Source organism: Phragmites australis, chromosome 20 (genome assembly GCF_958298935.1).
Source record: "Phragmites australis chromosome 20, lpPhrAust1.1, whole genome shotgun sequence".
In the NCBI taxonomy this organism is placed as follows: domain Eukaryota; kingdom Viridiplantae; phylum Streptophyta; class Magnoliopsida; order Poales; family Poaceae; genus Phragmites; species Phragmites australis.
Window position 1 is genome coordinate 22,962 of NC_084940.1, and position 16,372 is coordinate 39,333.

The window sequence follows — 16,372 nt, forward strand, 5'->3', positions numbered from 1 at the left end:
TTCTACCATGAAGGGTACCAAAACACTCTAGGAGACTAATGGAGTGCTTCTAGGGTGGTTTGGATAACATTGACCAAGCCAAACTTGGAAAGCTCCATGGATGGGATTTAATCTTGGGTTGAACTTGAGTCTAAACGAAATAGGGATCGATTAGAGCTCCAAAACGACAGGGAATCGATTGGGGAAGGCTCACCTTAGCGTAGGGAAGCTTCCTATTGGAGGGAATCACTCCGGGGAAGCTCTGATTTGGAGATCGGGCTCCGGGGTGACATATGAGCTCGAGGTGGAAGAACGCGCATAGAAACTCCTCCAACAAAGAGGATGAAGGGGATGGACTCAGGGAAGTCCTCGAGGAGCTTAGGGAAATCTCCTCCATCGATCTCATGTTGTTGGGGTCATCCTCTCTCTTGGCTCATGCGAAGAGAATGAGTGACAGTCAGAGAGGAAGAGTGATCGATTCCTTTAAGTGTCACTACGCGCTGGTGGTCAGACCGCGAGAGGTACCGATCGGACCACAAGAAATCCATGTGGCAAGCCTATGTGGCTTCCCCTGGCGGTCCGACCGCGGGAAGCAATTTCCCACATTTCCTTTCTTTTATTTTGCTTCTTCTTACTAGATGGCTTTTAGGGTCTTCCTATCTATTCCTAAACAATCTTTATTCGTAAAAATACTCAAAACAATAATTACGTGCATGAAACATAACACCATGATGATTATGCATGCTTAATTATGCAATTAACATTTTGGGACATGACGTTATATTTTATAGGGGTATAATGGGGGACTTCCAAAGCAAGAGAGGAACTCAGTAATCTGGCCATAACTGTCGATCTGCAAATCCAATTTCGGACCACTTTGTCACTCTAAAAAGCTAACAAAAATGTTATTTTGGAAATCCATAGAACCCATTTGTTGGTCCTCGTGAGGTTCTAACTAAATACCTATATTTTATTGGGACATAATGGAGGAGTTCCGAAGTAAGAGAGTAGCTGAGTAATCTGGCCATAACCATTGATCTGCAAATCCAGTTTCAGACCACTTTGGCACTCTGAAAATCTAAGGACGATGTTATTTTGGAAATCCATCAGGGCAGGTCTAACTGTCTCCGCAATGCACCAAAAATACCGAATTTTCAAGATAATATCGTCTAGGGACCCAAAATTGGCTTGGGAGCTTGTTGTACCGATTTCTTTGATTTTTTAGCACCACAAGTGTGTTTCGAAGCACTTACTGGATGGGAAAGTAGATTTTCTTGACAAGAACCCATGTGTTGGCCTTCGCGAGGTTCTAACTAAAAGCCTATATTTTATGGAAACATAATGGGGGAGTTCCGAAGCAAGAGAGTAGCTCATTAATTTGGTCACAACCGTTGATTTGCAAATCCAAATTCAGACCTCTTTGGCACTTTAAAAAGCTAAGGAAGATGTTATTTGAAAATCCATAAGGGTAGGTTTGACTGTCTCCGCAATGCACCAAAGATACCGATTTTTCAAGGTAACGTCGTTTAGGGTCTCAAAATTATCTAGGAAGGTTGTTGTACCGATTACTCTAGTTTTCTAGCATCGCAAGTGTGTTTCGAAGCATGTACTGGAGGAGAAAGTAGATTTTCTAGATAAGAACTTGTGTGTTGGTCCTCGTGAAATTCTAACGAAAACATATATTTTATGGGGACGTAATGGAGGAGTTTCAAAGCAAGAGAGTAGCTCATTAATCTGGCCATAACTGTTGATCTACAAATCAAATTTTGCACCACTTTAGCATTCTAGAAAGATAAGAAATATGTTATTTTGGAAATCCATAAGGGCAGGTCTAACTGTCTGTTCGAGGCAGCTAAAAAACTGATTTTTCAAGATATCATCGTTTATGGCCTCAAAATTGCCTTGGTAGATTTTTCTGTACCGATTTCTTTGGTGTTCCTGCATGGCAAGTGTGTTTCGAAGCACTTACTGGATGATAAAGTAGTTTTTCTAGACAAGAACTGGTGTGTTGGTCTTCGTGAGGTTCTAACTAAAAACATAAATTTATAAGGATGTGATAGGGGACTTCCGAAGCAAGATAATAGCTCAGTAATATAGTCACAACCATTGATGTGCTAATCCGATTTTGGACCACTTTGACATTCTAGAAAGCTAAGAAAGAAGTTATTTTGGAAATTCTTCAGGGAAGGTCTGACTGTCATCGTGAGGTACTAAAAAACAATTTTTTTTAACATAACGTCGTTTAGGGCCTCAATGTTGGCTTGGGAGATTTTTGTTCTGATTTCTCTTGTTTTTTGACATCGCAAGTCTGTTTCGAAGCACTTACTGGATGAGAAAGTATATTTCCTAGAAAAGAACTGCTTTGCTAGTCTTCGTGAGCTCCTAACTAAAAGCATAACTTTTTAGGGACGTGATGGAGGATTTCTGAACAAAAGAGTAGCTCAATAATCCGGCCATAACCGTTGACGTGCATATCCAATTTTGGACCACTTTGACATTCTAGAAAGCTAAGAAAGATGTTATTTTAGAAATCCATAAGGACAGGTCTGCAGTGAAAAGTCATTTTTTTCCAAGATAACGTCGTTTAGGGTCTTAAAATTTCCTTGGAAGATTCTTGTACCGATTTCTCTGGTTTTTGGGCACCGTAAGTGTGTTTCGAAGCATTTACTGGATGAAAAAGTTTATTTTCTAGAAAGGAACTGGTGTGTTGGTCTTCACGAGGTTCTACCTAAGAACATAAATTTTATAGGGACGTGATGGGGGACTTCCGAAGTAAGAGACTAGCTCAGTAATCTGACCATAACTGTTGACATGCATATCCGATTTCGGATCACTTTGACATTCTGAAAATCTATGAAAGATGTTATTTTGGAAATCTATAAGGGCAGGTTTGACTGTCCTCGTGAGGTAGGGAAACACTAATTTTTCAAGATAACATCGGTTAGGGACTCAAAATTGGCTCGGGAGATAGTAATCAACCTGTTTAAATTCCTTTAAGATATGTTAGGTTTAGTCGGTACAAGTCTAGGTTGGTCTGAAAATTATACAGTAAATATCATTATCGTTGTTAGAGTCGGTATGTGGTCCGTATGTGGTTTGCGTTGGTAGTAATCGGTTTGTTTAAATCCTCTAAGGCATATTAGATTTATAGTCGATACATATCTAGGTTAGTATGAAAGTTCTACCGTGCATGTCATTGTCGTTGTTAGAGTCAGTATATGGCATGTATGTGGTTTGCACGAATAAAATTGTCGTTTGTCTGATAATTTATCATTTAACTATTATGCCATCTATCGTTTCCATTATAATAATTTTTGGTTAACAAAAACAATTGAGTACAAAATTCTAAGTCCATTAAATAAATAAAAATTGTCGGAAATCGGTGTACCGACAGACCTGTCAGTAATCAACGTGCCAATAGGCCTATTGGCACATTGATTGCCCATACAATTGCTGCTGACAGACTTAAGTATAGGTAAAGGGGACTTGTCGGCACACTGCGTGTCGACAAGTCCTATCGGCCAATAATATGTGTGCCGACAGGCGCTTGACCCTTTTGTTACGTAAGACCATATCGGTTGTCGGCACGTAGAGTGTCGATATATATCTATATCTGTAATTTTATTAATTTACTAATATTTTTATAATTTTTTAATAAAATAATATTATTTAAAAACGGCCTCCAAATGCGAATGGTCCCGCGATAACAACAACCCGGGAGGCTTGTGTATCCTGTGCTGTTTCATTTCATCAAGCTCCTGATCTTTCTCTTGTGCAAGGCCCCATTTCCCAGCCAATTGACGACAGTTAAAAATAGATTTCGCTTATTTATCATCCGACCCTACAGTCATAGACGCAGATAGCTTATTTGTGATTGATTTTGGCTCAAGTTTTGGATGACAAATGAAGGATTTTTCCTTTCCCAGCAGTGGCGTAGACATTAGATAAGAAGACGCTCCAAGCTGAGAATCTCGCATCTGCCCCATGTCAACATTCCTGTGTACCCTGCAAGCCACTATGGGGCGCTGCCAAGTCCTCCTCCAGCTCGACCACGCAACCATCGGCGGAGAGGGCGTAGGGGAAAGAGACAGGCGACGATGGGGGCTGCAGCGGAGGGGTGGGCGATGAGGGCGCCGGAGCGGAGGAGGCGGGCGTAGAGGGCCTTGATGCTGCTGCTGGTGTCGGCCTTTACTTTAGGCCTCAGTCAGTCCTCTGCTCTGCTCTGCTCTGCTGCCTCCAAGTTGTTCGTCATGGCGGCGGCGGCGGCGAAGCTCTTGCTACTGTATGGGCCGAGCCGGGCCTTCGGTCCAGGCTTTGGGTTTTGGGCTGGTGGAACAAACAAAGTTGGGCCGCCTAGCCTGCGGCCTGCTGGCGTGCTGTGGAATTCAAAGCGCCACCGCGGCGTGGCCTCGCTTCTTCCTTGGCTGCGAGGTTTTCTTCTTCTTCTTTCCTCCCTCCTGACGGACCGGCTGACTCTTCTCTTCTTCCAGTCGTCTTTGCCGCCGCCTCCTCTTGCCCCTCCTCTTCTTCTTCTTCCCCGCCACGCAACAAGCCAACTAGGTGATCGAGGGGGACGAAGACCATGGACGGCCTAATCGGTCTGATGAACCGCATCCAGCGCGCCTGCACCGCCCTCGGAGACCACGGAGAAGGAACCGACCTCCCCACCCTCTGGGAATCCCTCCCCACCATCGCAGTCGTCGGGGGCCAGGTCCTCCTCCTCTTTCTCCTTCGCCGATCATCCTTCCATGTTGCGGTTTATTTAGTTACCACGTGAGTAGTTACTAACTTACGACTAGTAATAGCTGTTTAATTCGTGTTTCGTGCAACAGAGTTCTGGCAAGTCCTCCGTGCTTGAGAGCATTGTTGGCACCGACTTCCTTCCCCGTGGATCTGGTCAGCTTCTTTCCTGTGTTAATTCCCTCTTTCCCAAACTCTTCAGTACTCTCTTTTCTTCTATTCTATTCAATCCGATCCAATTCAATTTACAGTACAGGAGATAAATAATCACAGACAGGAAATATCGTTCTCTGCTATGCAATTATCAGCTCTCTCTATATAATTCTAGGAATCGTCACGCGACGGCCATTAGTGCTGCAGCTGCATCAGGCACACAATGGAGCTCAAGAATATGCAGAGTTCCTACATTTGCCAAGCACTAGGTTTTCAGACTTTGGTGAGAACACCCGGCCTCTTTCTTCTATAAATCCATCATGGATCAAAATTACCACATCATATGTCTCTTGTTTTGAAGCCTTCACAGATTTTACGAGTTCTGTTAATATTTCGTTTCAGACATCACTTCATTCCGTCGTCTGTTCCCCATGAGTCAGCCCGGTTGCCTTGGATAATTGTTAATTCAGGAACTCTTAACATGATAGCTGAAAATTATTATATACATTATCACTTCTGGAGAGAGCCTTTTTCCTGAAATGAACATGGTGCCATGTCTATATTCATTTATATTTACGGCAAAGTAGCGTGCAGTGTGTAAAGTTCAGGTCTCTGGATTGGAGCATTCTTCTACAACAACTCATTTACTTCTAAAACTTTTATGTTCAACTGATTCGTATGAAAATTTCAATTTACTGAGCTGAACTGTTTTGTGTGTGCTGTCCTATTTCTTATGCAAAGTGGAAGTGCCAAAATTATCTTGGTGCCAACAATAATTTCTCTGTACTATGATGCAGCCCTTGTTCGACAAGAAATTGCAGATGAGACAGATAGACTGACTGGGAGAACTAAACAAATATCCCCTGTCCCTATTCATCTCAGCATTTATTCGCCCAAGGGTATTTACTTCCGAACTCTTTCATATATCCTATTGTCAATGTGAACCAAGTTGTACCTCCCGTGGGAAATATTTCTCATCCTTGCCAGTCAAATTGAATGATTATATCAATATGTTTCCACATTATGATGCTTCAGACAGCATATCATGCATCGTAAAGGTTTATGGCTGTCCAAATTTCTAGCCTGCTATACGGCTATACCATATACCAACTCATCCATACTGTATCATTTTGTACAGTTGTAGAAGCGTGCTCCGTTTAAATTGGCCCTTTTCAACTTCTGAATGATGTTTTCTTTGCATTTTGGCTAATAGTAGTTTTACGCCTATTATTTTTGCAGTTGTGAACTTAACATTGATTGATCTTCCCGGGTTAACAAAGGTTGCTGTAGGTATGGTCCTTTTCTTAAAAAAAAAAAAAGATACTTGTTGGCAGTTGTGCACCATCCCCACTCTCGACCTCATCTTATTGAACTACTAATACACAGAGGGACAGCCTGACAGTGTTGTTCAAGATATAGAGAATATGGTTCGTTCATATGTTGAGAAGGTAATCAACTGACTGAGTATCACTCTCTTTTAATTACCACATCTTTACAAAGAGAGCACCCTTTGTTCTTGTATAACCAGCAACTTGGTGTCATTAGTATGCAACCTGATTATTTGGTACTGCAACCATTCGCTAAATTAACTGAATGTGCACATGTACATAAAGTGAGAGAGGGTGTTAAGATTTCAATTATTAACTAACTAGACTATTCAATAACTTTGTCCAAAAGGGGTTGTAAATTCTTCCACCATACGCGTGTAATACTTACTAATTAATATATATATAGTCATATATACAACAATTGGGACCTCCCCTACTGCATTTACTCCAAAAAAAAAGGAAAATTGGACCTGCACTTGTAGCTTATCCATATTAGAAGTAGGCACCTATTTTCTTTCAATTTAATTTGAAAAGGAAAATCAGAATTTTGTTAATGAAGTTATTTACTACTAGGCCCATTTCTTGTTGCAATTGTTGCTCTCTATCACTGACTTCATATACATGACTGCATGACCAAACTTCTGATAATATAGTATTCCTAACTATGCGGGGGTTATTTTTACTGTTCAGCTTGATGGTCATTTATGTAGGTCATAATAAGTTATTTTATGCATTTTGCAGCCCAACTGTATCATTTTGGCTATATCTCCAGCAAACCAGGATATTGCAACTTCCGATGCGATTAAACTCGCTAAGGAAGTTGATCCAACAGGTACTAAAATTTAGAGCACATAAGGAAAAGATACTTTGACATTTATGCAACTACAGAGAGCTTTCAGATGTTCTCCATATAATGAAAGTAAAGTTTGTACTTCGTAAGGTGAAAGAACATTTGGTGTGCTGACAAAGCTGGACTTGATGGACAAGGGAACAAATGCTCTTGATGTAAGATGATCTTGTCTGCCTGCTCCAACAGATATACTTGATCGTTGTTAAATCACCAATTTTCTTTCTTGTTGTTTATACCACACCTTTCAGATATCTTTAATGATGACCTTCCATTGCCTAGCCTACCTTGACTGTTTTTATTCTTTTTCCCCCCCTAAGGTTCTTGAGGGAAGAACCTATAGGCTGCAGCGCTCTTGGGTTGGGATTGTCAACCGCTCACAAGCAGACATTAATAGGAAGGTTGACATGATTTCTGCTAGGGAAAAGGAAAGGGAGTATTTTGAAAGCAGTCCTGATTATGCACATCTAGCCAGTAGGATGGGTTCCGTATATCTAGCTAAGCTTCTTTCTCAGGTACCTGAAGTTTCAAGGCCCATTTCTTGAACTTGATATACGAACAAAGCTCTGTAATCTGTAATTTTATCACATTTCAGCATCTTGAATCTGTTATCAAAGCGCGCATTCCTAGTATCACATCATTGATCAATAAAACTATAGATGAACTCGAAACAGAGCTGGACACCACTGGGAAAGCTGTGGCTGCTGATCCAGGGGTTAGTCATTTCTATGCTTATATTATTTATATACTCAAATTGGTGATGGGTGTATTTTCTCTGATCAATTTTGTCTTTAACTGCTTCCATAAAACCCAGGCTCAGCTGTACACTATATTGGACCTCTGCCGAGCTTTTGACCGTGTTTTCAAGGAACATCTTGACGGAGGGTTGGCATTATCCTCATTTCGCATCTCCTGTTTAAAACATGCAGTTGGTCCACATTAAATGTTCTTAATATGTTTTACTTAATGTTTATTATTCCTTTTAAAATGTCAAGGAGCACAAAATAAATCATTCTTATTTTTTTTAACGTATTTCAGCTGCATGCTCAGTTCTTGGACCACATTTTCCACTCGTTATCTATATTTCCCACTTTTTGTTGTGCTTTCTGGACTCTTCTCGCCTTATCTTCTATGTGAACACTATGAAAAAGGAAGTTGTAAAACATGCAGTTGGTCCGCATTAAATGTTCTTAAGATGTGGGAGATATGAACAAAACCAAAAAATTCAAGTTTCTTTTAACAAATCATTTTGTGCTGTAAATTAGACCCTATAGTCATGCTTCTCTTCCACACCCCCCCCCCCACTCCCCCCTGTACCTCTCAACACGCGAGCCCCCAGGCCTGCTCGCTTGTCTTCGAACCTTGCCTTTAGGCATGTTTAATAGACTTTTAGGTGGGCGCTTTGCCCTCACTTGCTTAGTCGGAAAAAAAAATCTTGTAATGTTTTGTGCCCTCTTATGCAATTACAGTATGGTCTGAGCTTTGCTTTGTTTCCTAAACTCTTTGGATGCCTAACTGCAGGAGACCTGGTGGTGATAGAATTTACGGTGTGTTTGATCATCATCTCCCTGCTGCTTTTAGGAAGCTTCCCTTTGACCGGTATCTGTCTGTGCAAAACGTTAAGAAGGTGGTCTCACAAGCAGATGGCTATCAGCCGCATCTTATCGCTCCTGAACAAGGTTACCGTCGGCTTATTGAAGCTGGCCTTGCCTTTTTCAGGGGACCAGCAGAAGCAACAGTTGATGCGGTAAATTGACTACTTTCCATGCTTTACTGTAGTGTTACTAGTTATTGGGCTGATCTTCCATTAGGTGATTAACTGATGTATGCTGACTTTTGTCCTTCAATTAATGGCTACTAGTGTATTTTTTTCCTTCCGTTTTTGTCCTTCAGTTGTGAGTTAAACCTCCATTTTGTGTGTTGCATTGCCTGCCATGGGCCAAATGCTTTTGTTCCGTGCTTGGTGAATTGTCTTCGCTTCTGGTTCTCAGTAAGATATTTTGTATCAACGTCTCTGACAAATCTATGTTCCAGGTCCATGTTGTTCTAAAAGACTTGGTCAGGAAATCCATTGGAGAGACAGAGGTGGCTTCCATTTTCCAATACTCTCAATACTTTGGTGGTTTAACGTGATACACACATTTAATAATTCTAGAAATAAAAGAAAAGGTTGACATGGTATGCATGTTTGCTGATTGCAGCAACTGAGAAGATTCCCCACTCTTCAAGCTGCGCTTGCGACCGCTGCTAATGAGGCCCTAGAAAGATTTCGGGAGGATGGGCACAGCACAGCACTTCGTCTGGTCGACATGGAGGCTGCATACCCGACGGTGGAATTCTTCCGGAGGCTCCCTCAAGATCCAGATGCTAGTAAGGTTGGAAATCCTTCAGCCGAGTCGGTGCCGGTGCCGGTGCCGGTGGACCGCTACGGTGATGGGCACTACAGGAATATCGCCTCCAACGTGTCCGAGTATATACGGATGGTGGGAGACGAACTGTTGAAGAAGATCCCAAAGGCAGCGGTCCACTGTCAAGTTCGAGAGGCCAAGAGATCTCTCCTGAACCATTTCTACGTGCAGATAGGGAAAAAAGAGGTACGAAATTAACCTAGCTAACTTTGTCTTTTACTCGAGTTTATGGTATTTTGATAAAATTGGAGTGATTTTAAAATTTAAATGTTGTTGATCGATGGGATCCGGCCGAGCAGGCAGGGCAGTTTGGGCAGCTGCTGGACGAGGACCCGGCCATGATAGAGTGTAGGCAGCAATGCTGGAAGAGGCTGGAGCTGTACAAATCTGCGAGGGATGAGATCGATTCTGTGGCATGGAGCAGCAGCAGATGATGATGAGGAGTTCGTGACCGGATTAATTTTGCAGCGCTACCTAGCAAGCTTTTATAGGCAGGCACGAACGAGTTTTACCTGGTAGCAGTGCCAGTACATATATAGCAGTATCCATGATATATTAGTCCTAATATATATATATATGGTTGTTGTATTGCACATATATATATATATATATATATATATATATATATATATATATATGTGTGTGTGTGTGTGTGTGTGTGTGTGTGTGTGTGTGTGTGTGTGTGTGTGTGTGTGTGTGTGTGTGTGTGTGTGTGTGTGTGTGTGTGTGTGTGTGTGTGTGTGTGTGTGTGTGTGTGTGTGTGTATGTATGTATGTATTACTCGATCGGGGTCACACAAAAGGATCGGACATGCTTATGATCTTACATCAGAAATATATGATTCAGACAGAATTAATTAATAGTCAAGTCGATCTGGTACTGAGTTTATTCGTAATCTAATAAGCATGGAAATGAAAGAGTTCCGAAGTAATTACTGCTGCTGCGCGCGCTGTGTTGAGGAAGGAAGAAGAGAAGAGAAACTGCACGCAGGGAGTAGGCCTAGCCAGCTAGTAGCTGGGCGCCGTGCGGAGCCCGTAGCTGCTGAGGATCTGGCCGCAGTTGGGGAGCGGCTGATCCTTGAGGAAGCCGAGAGGGTTGGCGCGGCGCACGGTGGTGGCGAGGCCGGCGTCCTGCAGCAGCGCCACGGGCGCGCGGTCGCGGCCCACCTCTTTCTCGGCGCACCCCACGACAGGGCTGCTCACCAGCGCCACCGCGCACACCTCCTCGCTGCCGCGGTTGTCCACCAGCTCGATGCGATATCGCCCTGCCGCGTCCGTCACCCCCTCCGCCGACCGCTCCACCGCGCCGCTCGCGCTCATGAAGTGCCGGCACTCCAGTCGCACCTTGGCACCCGCGATCGGCGTCGTCGCGTTCGTCACGAACCCCGCCCGGCATGTGTCGCAGTACACCGAGCCCTCCACGAAGAAGTCGTCATCCCGCACGGCGCCAACGACAACACTAGCCGCCACCGCCATCACCGCCACTATCATCACGGACCACCGCGCCATCATCAACTATTTATCTTTCTCTAAGTATGTAACTGATCGATCCGTCGATATGATCCAGCGAGATGCTATATTTGTAAGGAACATCCATCCATATATAGCGAGATGATGAGAGCCTGAGCATGCATGGTACCAACGAACGAACGATGGAGAGCAATTGTAGCTACCTTAATTACTAGATCTAGCTCTCTATATATCTTTAGCCATGCATCCGCCTATCTGCTGATCGAATTAAGGATCGCTCGGCCGTCATTATATGTCGGATTTAGACCGACACTGACCATTCAATTCGTTGCACAGTTTCTTTCTTAGGGATATGATTTTGTTGGTTCATGCACAAATAAAACGTACATTAGGCTTTTCACGAGTCAACTATATATCACAAGTAAATGCTTAAAATTAGTACTCTCACTCTTCTATTGGAGAAGCTAGCTTGCTGCTGGGCTGACGCAATGGAGGGTTGGACCTTATTCATGATATTTCCTTTGTCGTTCTCTCCTTTGCCTCGTCATGCATTGGACCTAGCCCTCAAATATCGCGTAGGATTATCTTCCCATCACGATCTATCTAGCTAGAGCGGAGAAAATTAAGATGGGTGGAATTGGAAACCTAGATACATGTAGTGTGATCGGTAGTGTTAACAAGAACGAAGCTGATCAAAATAAAGATACGTGCATACATGCGACTCAATTTATTAGTCATCGTCACCTCTGAAAATCAATATACAGAACCCGAAGGTTGCAATAGAGAAAATAGAGAAGTAACTACATAAAGTAAATGCTAGCTGATCGACAGGTCTCTCTCTCTATATATATATATACACACACACACAGATGATAACTAATTAACAGGAACCGTGTGCTAGCTGTATATATACGTGTCCAGGCAGCAGTCTATAGCTGCTAGCACGTACGTAGTAACATAACATATAAAAGGAATAGGACATTAAACTAGGCCATGAGGGCGGCGGCGAGCATGACGGCGGCGAGACCGAAGCCGGTGGCGGTGGCCTTGGTAGCGGTAGAAAAGGGTGTTGACGGAGGCAGGGGAGAGTTTGCTTTGGGAGCACCGGCCGGGGCGAGGGAGGTGGCCCCTGGCAGGATGCTGATCTGGAGCTTCATGCCGCCGGTGCAGTGGTTAGGGAAGCCGCAGATGAAGTAGCGCGTGCCGGGGGAGGTTAGGGCGATGGCGTCGTTGCCGGAGTTGTGGGTGGCGATGGGGTTGGAGGTGGAACAGGAATCGTAGTCCGCCTTGTTCACCTCCAGCACGTCGTGCAACTGAGGCGAGTACTTGAACACTGCGTGCATGAATACAATTGATCAGTATAAAAATCTTGCTACAGGCTAGGGTAGCTGGAGAGACGCGATCTTACCGATCTGGTCACCGGGGTGGAAGCTCTTGGAGGAGACCCAGTTGCCGTAGTTGGTCTGCAGGTCCCAGGATCCGCCCGGCTCGCCCACGTTGTAGGTCGCCGCCGACGCCATGCCGAACACGGCTGCTGCCATCACGGCCATGACGGCAAGAGCTTCAGATCTGCTGGTGATTCTTGCCATGGCAGCTGCTGCCTGCTGGAAGGGGCGATCGAGCAGAGGAGGAGATTGCCTTGGAGCTTAGGTGGAAGGAATATTATGCACAAGCTGTAGCCAATTGATAAGCTCGTGATCGATTGCATGGTGTATATATAATAGGCTACATACATGGTAGCATATATGGGATCGATGCGGGCGCGCGGTAGGTGACAGATAGATCATCAGCATATGCGTCATCGCAGATGTGTATGTCGTTGTCGATGTGCTACATACTAGTATAAGCTATGATCAGTTCGCATGAAAAGTACTCCATACTACTACTTGGTCATGCATTTCATACACGCACACGTCGTAATCTGGGTGGACCGACCGGGTGAATTATATATGCATGATGTGATTTGAACAAGGCCGTACCTGCGTGTTGGGGTTGTTGGCCTTGCTCGATCGGCTGACTTTTTCATGCATGCTCTGCTCTGACCCCATCACACTACTCCTCGATCTATCTGCAGCTTCGTCGCCCGAGTGTTCGGTACACCGACGACCAACCTAACTAGTGTGCGTGTCCCGTACGTTGTCGATCGAAGACGAGGGATACATACTTTGTGGCCATCGTTCATCAATTGATTATCTGGTTATCATCTACGCATGCATGTATATATGTTTCTTAGCAATTTCTTTCGCTGACCTGATCTGTCTTGAAGTTGTTGGTGTTGGTGGAAAAATTGAGTACACGCGCTACTTTGTAGCTGATCAAGGAAGAGCTAATAAATTATGATGAACCAAAAATCCAGGGGGGCTGCTGTATCATCGAAGCTTCTGTGCTGTTGACTTGACCCTATATATGTAAGCCTTAGTCGCAAAAAGGAAAAAAATGGCGCTAATTTATTTGTGACGTACGTGCATGTAGTACATCGATCACATGGAAAATATATAGCTCATGCAAGTAAACCATATGTTGCATTAATTGAAGCCTGAAAACCTTGGAAACTACATCTGAATGCAACACATTTGACCACGGACTTTTGATCCGATTTGATGCGGTCAACCTCTTCCAAAAACGGGGTTCCATTATTTTCGCCTTTCCTTCCCCCTTTTTTTTTTTCTGTGGACCACGAACACACTTCACAATGAAATCTAGGATTAATTAAGCCTGATACTGAACAAGAGCCCTCTCGGTGTACAAAATAATAGGTCCTCTGCTGGGGGAGTCCACACAAGGGAGTATCAGCTGGCAGTAGATATTTTTTCAAAAACCGTGATCCAATTGCGCGACCAGCCCCCTGGTCACAGAAGGAAGCCCAATGACCAACCTCACTGGTCGCAAGATAGATATTTTATCTTAACATATCAAGTCGCATTAAATGTTATCTACTCAAATATTTTTCTTTCCTTAGGCACCCTCTCCAGCAAATGAAGTCTTGACCAGTGCAGATGGCGTTACAGACAGGCGTGGTGTTGCACGGCAGATGGGGCGACGGGACAGGGCATGCTGGTCGACCAGTGTAGGGTCTGCATACCTACCCAAGCTAGGAGTAGTTGGTTTCATCAGGGTTAGATTGGTCACGTTGTTGGTATGGTCTGTTTGTATGTATACCGCTCCTGCTATATAAAGAGGGGAGGATCGCGCTTGTAAGAAGAGAGGAACACATCTGTAAACAGTTTCATACTATCCATAAAAAATACACAGGACGTAGAGTTGTTATCCCACGAGAGGCCTAAACCTGGATAACCCTGATGTTTTTGAGTTCATACACACACTGAACGCGTCGATCACGCACCCATCGTCCGGTATACCCCGGAAGTATTGTTAGGGATTAACTCTCGACAGTTGGCGCGCCAGGGTGCTGATAACTTGATTGAGCTACCCATGGCTGGATCCACGACAACCGCTAAGTCCCGCTCCGAGGACCCCGGTCGCCGCGAAGTTTTTGTCATGGGGTATGACCCAGATGAGCCCGATGTGCTCCAAGCATGTGACACTGAATCGGAGTCCGAAGTCTCCGAGACTTAACGTGAAGTTTGCATGGCTGACCATGCAGCAGAGGGCAGTGGAAGCCCTCATGCTCCAGCTACTGTCAATGAGCCCCAAGCCTTGCGCCCAAAGGGAAACCGGCCTGGCACCGAACAGGGAAGTGCTCCGATACAACCCCAGCAACTGCAGTGCCGTCCAGAGGAACTCCAGCATAGGGCGCAGTCTATGGTGACATCGTTGTGAGGAATCGTCCAAATAGTATTCTAATTAATCATTAGGAGGATCATTATTCATAATCACAACCTCCATGATTAACCAGAATACCATTCCGGTAGTCCTGTCACGTGTTTTGTGCCTAAGATCGGAACACATGCATTTCCAACATAAGTCATTACAACAAAGCTTAAGAAAGAGCGAATAATTTAAATTATATTACAAGTCTTTAATCATGCAACCATTTACATCAATTTACTACAAAAGAAGCAACTAAGCAGCGGAAGATTAAACCTATTAACAATAAAAGAGCGGCGCCACATGCCCTTAGGCACCGCCTCAAAAACCTCGCCAACAGAGTAGGATGAACTACTCTCGCCCGTCACCATCGCCGATGGGCAGGAAGGAGCCAAACACCACATCTTTCTCACCTGCAAAACCTGTAGAGCAACTGAGTACGAAGGTACTTGCAAAACTTAATCTATATAGGGTACATATAAATAATCCGACTCCAAGGATTATGCATTGAGCCATTAGTAAGGAAAAACCACAAGGTTAAGTAAATTATATACGACCGCAACATACATCTATGTGTGAGCATTCTAAACTTAACCAAACTACCATCAAAGGGTGCAATATGCTTAAATGCTTGCCTTGTTGCTCTGTCGGTTGCCTGAAGCTACCTGCACACAACTCATAGAAGTGGGGTGCCTCGGTGTCACCCTCACTCGCTTGAACCATCTGTTCAACGCTCTCTAAAAGAATCACGGATGTAATGCATAAATAGGCGAACAAAGGAAAAGTACATAAATGATGCATGCTCAAGTAATAGTAGAGCGTCGAAGTTTGAAAACATTTGCAAATGATCGCTAATGGACTAGGGTTCTGAAGTTTGAAACCTCGGATAAGCTAACCTAAGTGCACCTAGCTTCAACAGGCTGGCGGTCAGACCAGCCTTGGGGTGGCGGTCAGACCGCCGGCTTGCAGTAGGTTTTGGCCTCTCGTGGTTGGACCAAAGTTGAGCTGGCAGTCTGACCGCCCACCAACAGTTAAATCGGCCCTAGTGGCGGTCTAACTTTGAATCTGGTGGCTGACTGATCTTTTTCACTGACCTACTGGTGGTCAGACCAACCTGAGCGACGGTCAGACCGCCAGACCTGCTGGCAGAACCTTTGCGAGGTTGTCGGTGAGGATTATGATGAAGCCTTCAATAACAAAGGGCACCAATGTACTCCCTAGGGCTAGGTGAATGTTTTACGTGGTCATTCAGACACCATGCATGGCTTGAACATGTAAAACCTTAAAAAGTAGATCTACATCTAGGGTTCAAAACGGGTTTCCTGACAAAAATCAAAACGGCGACCGGATCAAGCTAGGGAATGACGGGAGAAGGGTATAGGGAGGTTCACCTTGGCGTGAGTGAACTTTCTAGCGGATTGGAATCCTCTGGGGAAGCTTCGATCTCCGTATATGGCTTCCAGAAGGTGACGAAGCTCGCAGAGGGAGAAAAGGTCGGGAAAGTGAATTCGGCGGGGAGAAGAGGGGTAAGACTTGGGGAAGCCCTCTCGGAAGCTCGTGGGGGTTCCCACCTCCGATCTTCGGCCTTTGAACGCGACGAATGGATCAATCCCTCTCTCTAGGGTTTGATGGAGTGTGTGTGTGTGTGTGTGTGTGTGTGAGAGAGAGAGAGAGAGAGAG

The 16,372-nt window shown here is 44.4% G+C and overlaps 3 protein-coding genes across 3 annotated transcripts; 1 reads left to right on the forward strand and 2 right to left on the reverse strand.

Moving 5' to 3' along the window:
* The first annotated feature begins 3,869 nt into the window (after window positions 1–3,869).
* On the forward strand, window positions 3,870–10,322 carry LOC133901299 (phragmoplastin DRP1E-like). The gene is made up of 16 exons (XM_062342609.1): window positions 3,870–4,410; window positions 4,470–4,690; window positions 4,812–4,875; window positions 5,048–5,155; window positions 5,670–5,771; window positions 6,112–6,162; window positions 6,259–6,320; window positions 6,942–7,032; window positions 7,141–7,205; window positions 7,368–7,562; window positions 7,643–7,762; window positions 7,862–7,932; window positions 8,569–8,794; window positions 9,082–9,132; window positions 9,249–9,641; window positions 9,755–10,322. Exons 2-16 carry the CDS (start codon window positions 4,562–4,564, stop codon window positions 9,887–9,889), a joined length of 1,863 nt encoding a protein of 620 aa, XP_062198593.1. The 5' UTR covers window positions 3,870–4,410; window positions 4,470–4,561; the 3' UTR covers window positions 9,890–10,322.
* Window positions 10,323–10,330: 8 nt separating this feature from the next.
* LOC133901301 (pollen-specific protein C13-like) lies at window positions 10,331–11,462 on the reverse strand. Its single transcript, XM_062342611.1, has one exon. It carries the CDS (start codon window positions 10,964–10,966, stop codon window positions 10,463–10,465), a length of 504 nt encoding a protein of 167 aa, XP_062198595.1. The 5' UTR covers window positions 10,967–11,462; the 3' UTR covers window positions 10,331–10,462.
* Window positions 11,463–11,622: 160 nt separating this feature from the next.
* Window positions 11,623–12,625, reverse strand: LOC133901300 (mavicyanin-like). Its single transcript, XM_062342610.1, has 2 exons — window positions 12,333–12,625; window positions 11,623–12,257 (listed from the first exon to the last, which is right to left on the reverse strand). Exons 1-2 carry the CDS (start codon window positions 12,511–12,513, stop codon window positions 11,911–11,913), a joined length of 528 nt encoding a protein of 175 aa, XP_062198594.1. The 5' UTR covers window positions 12,514–12,625; the 3' UTR covers window positions 11,623–11,910.
* Window positions 12,626–16,372: the final 3,747 nt, after the last annotated feature.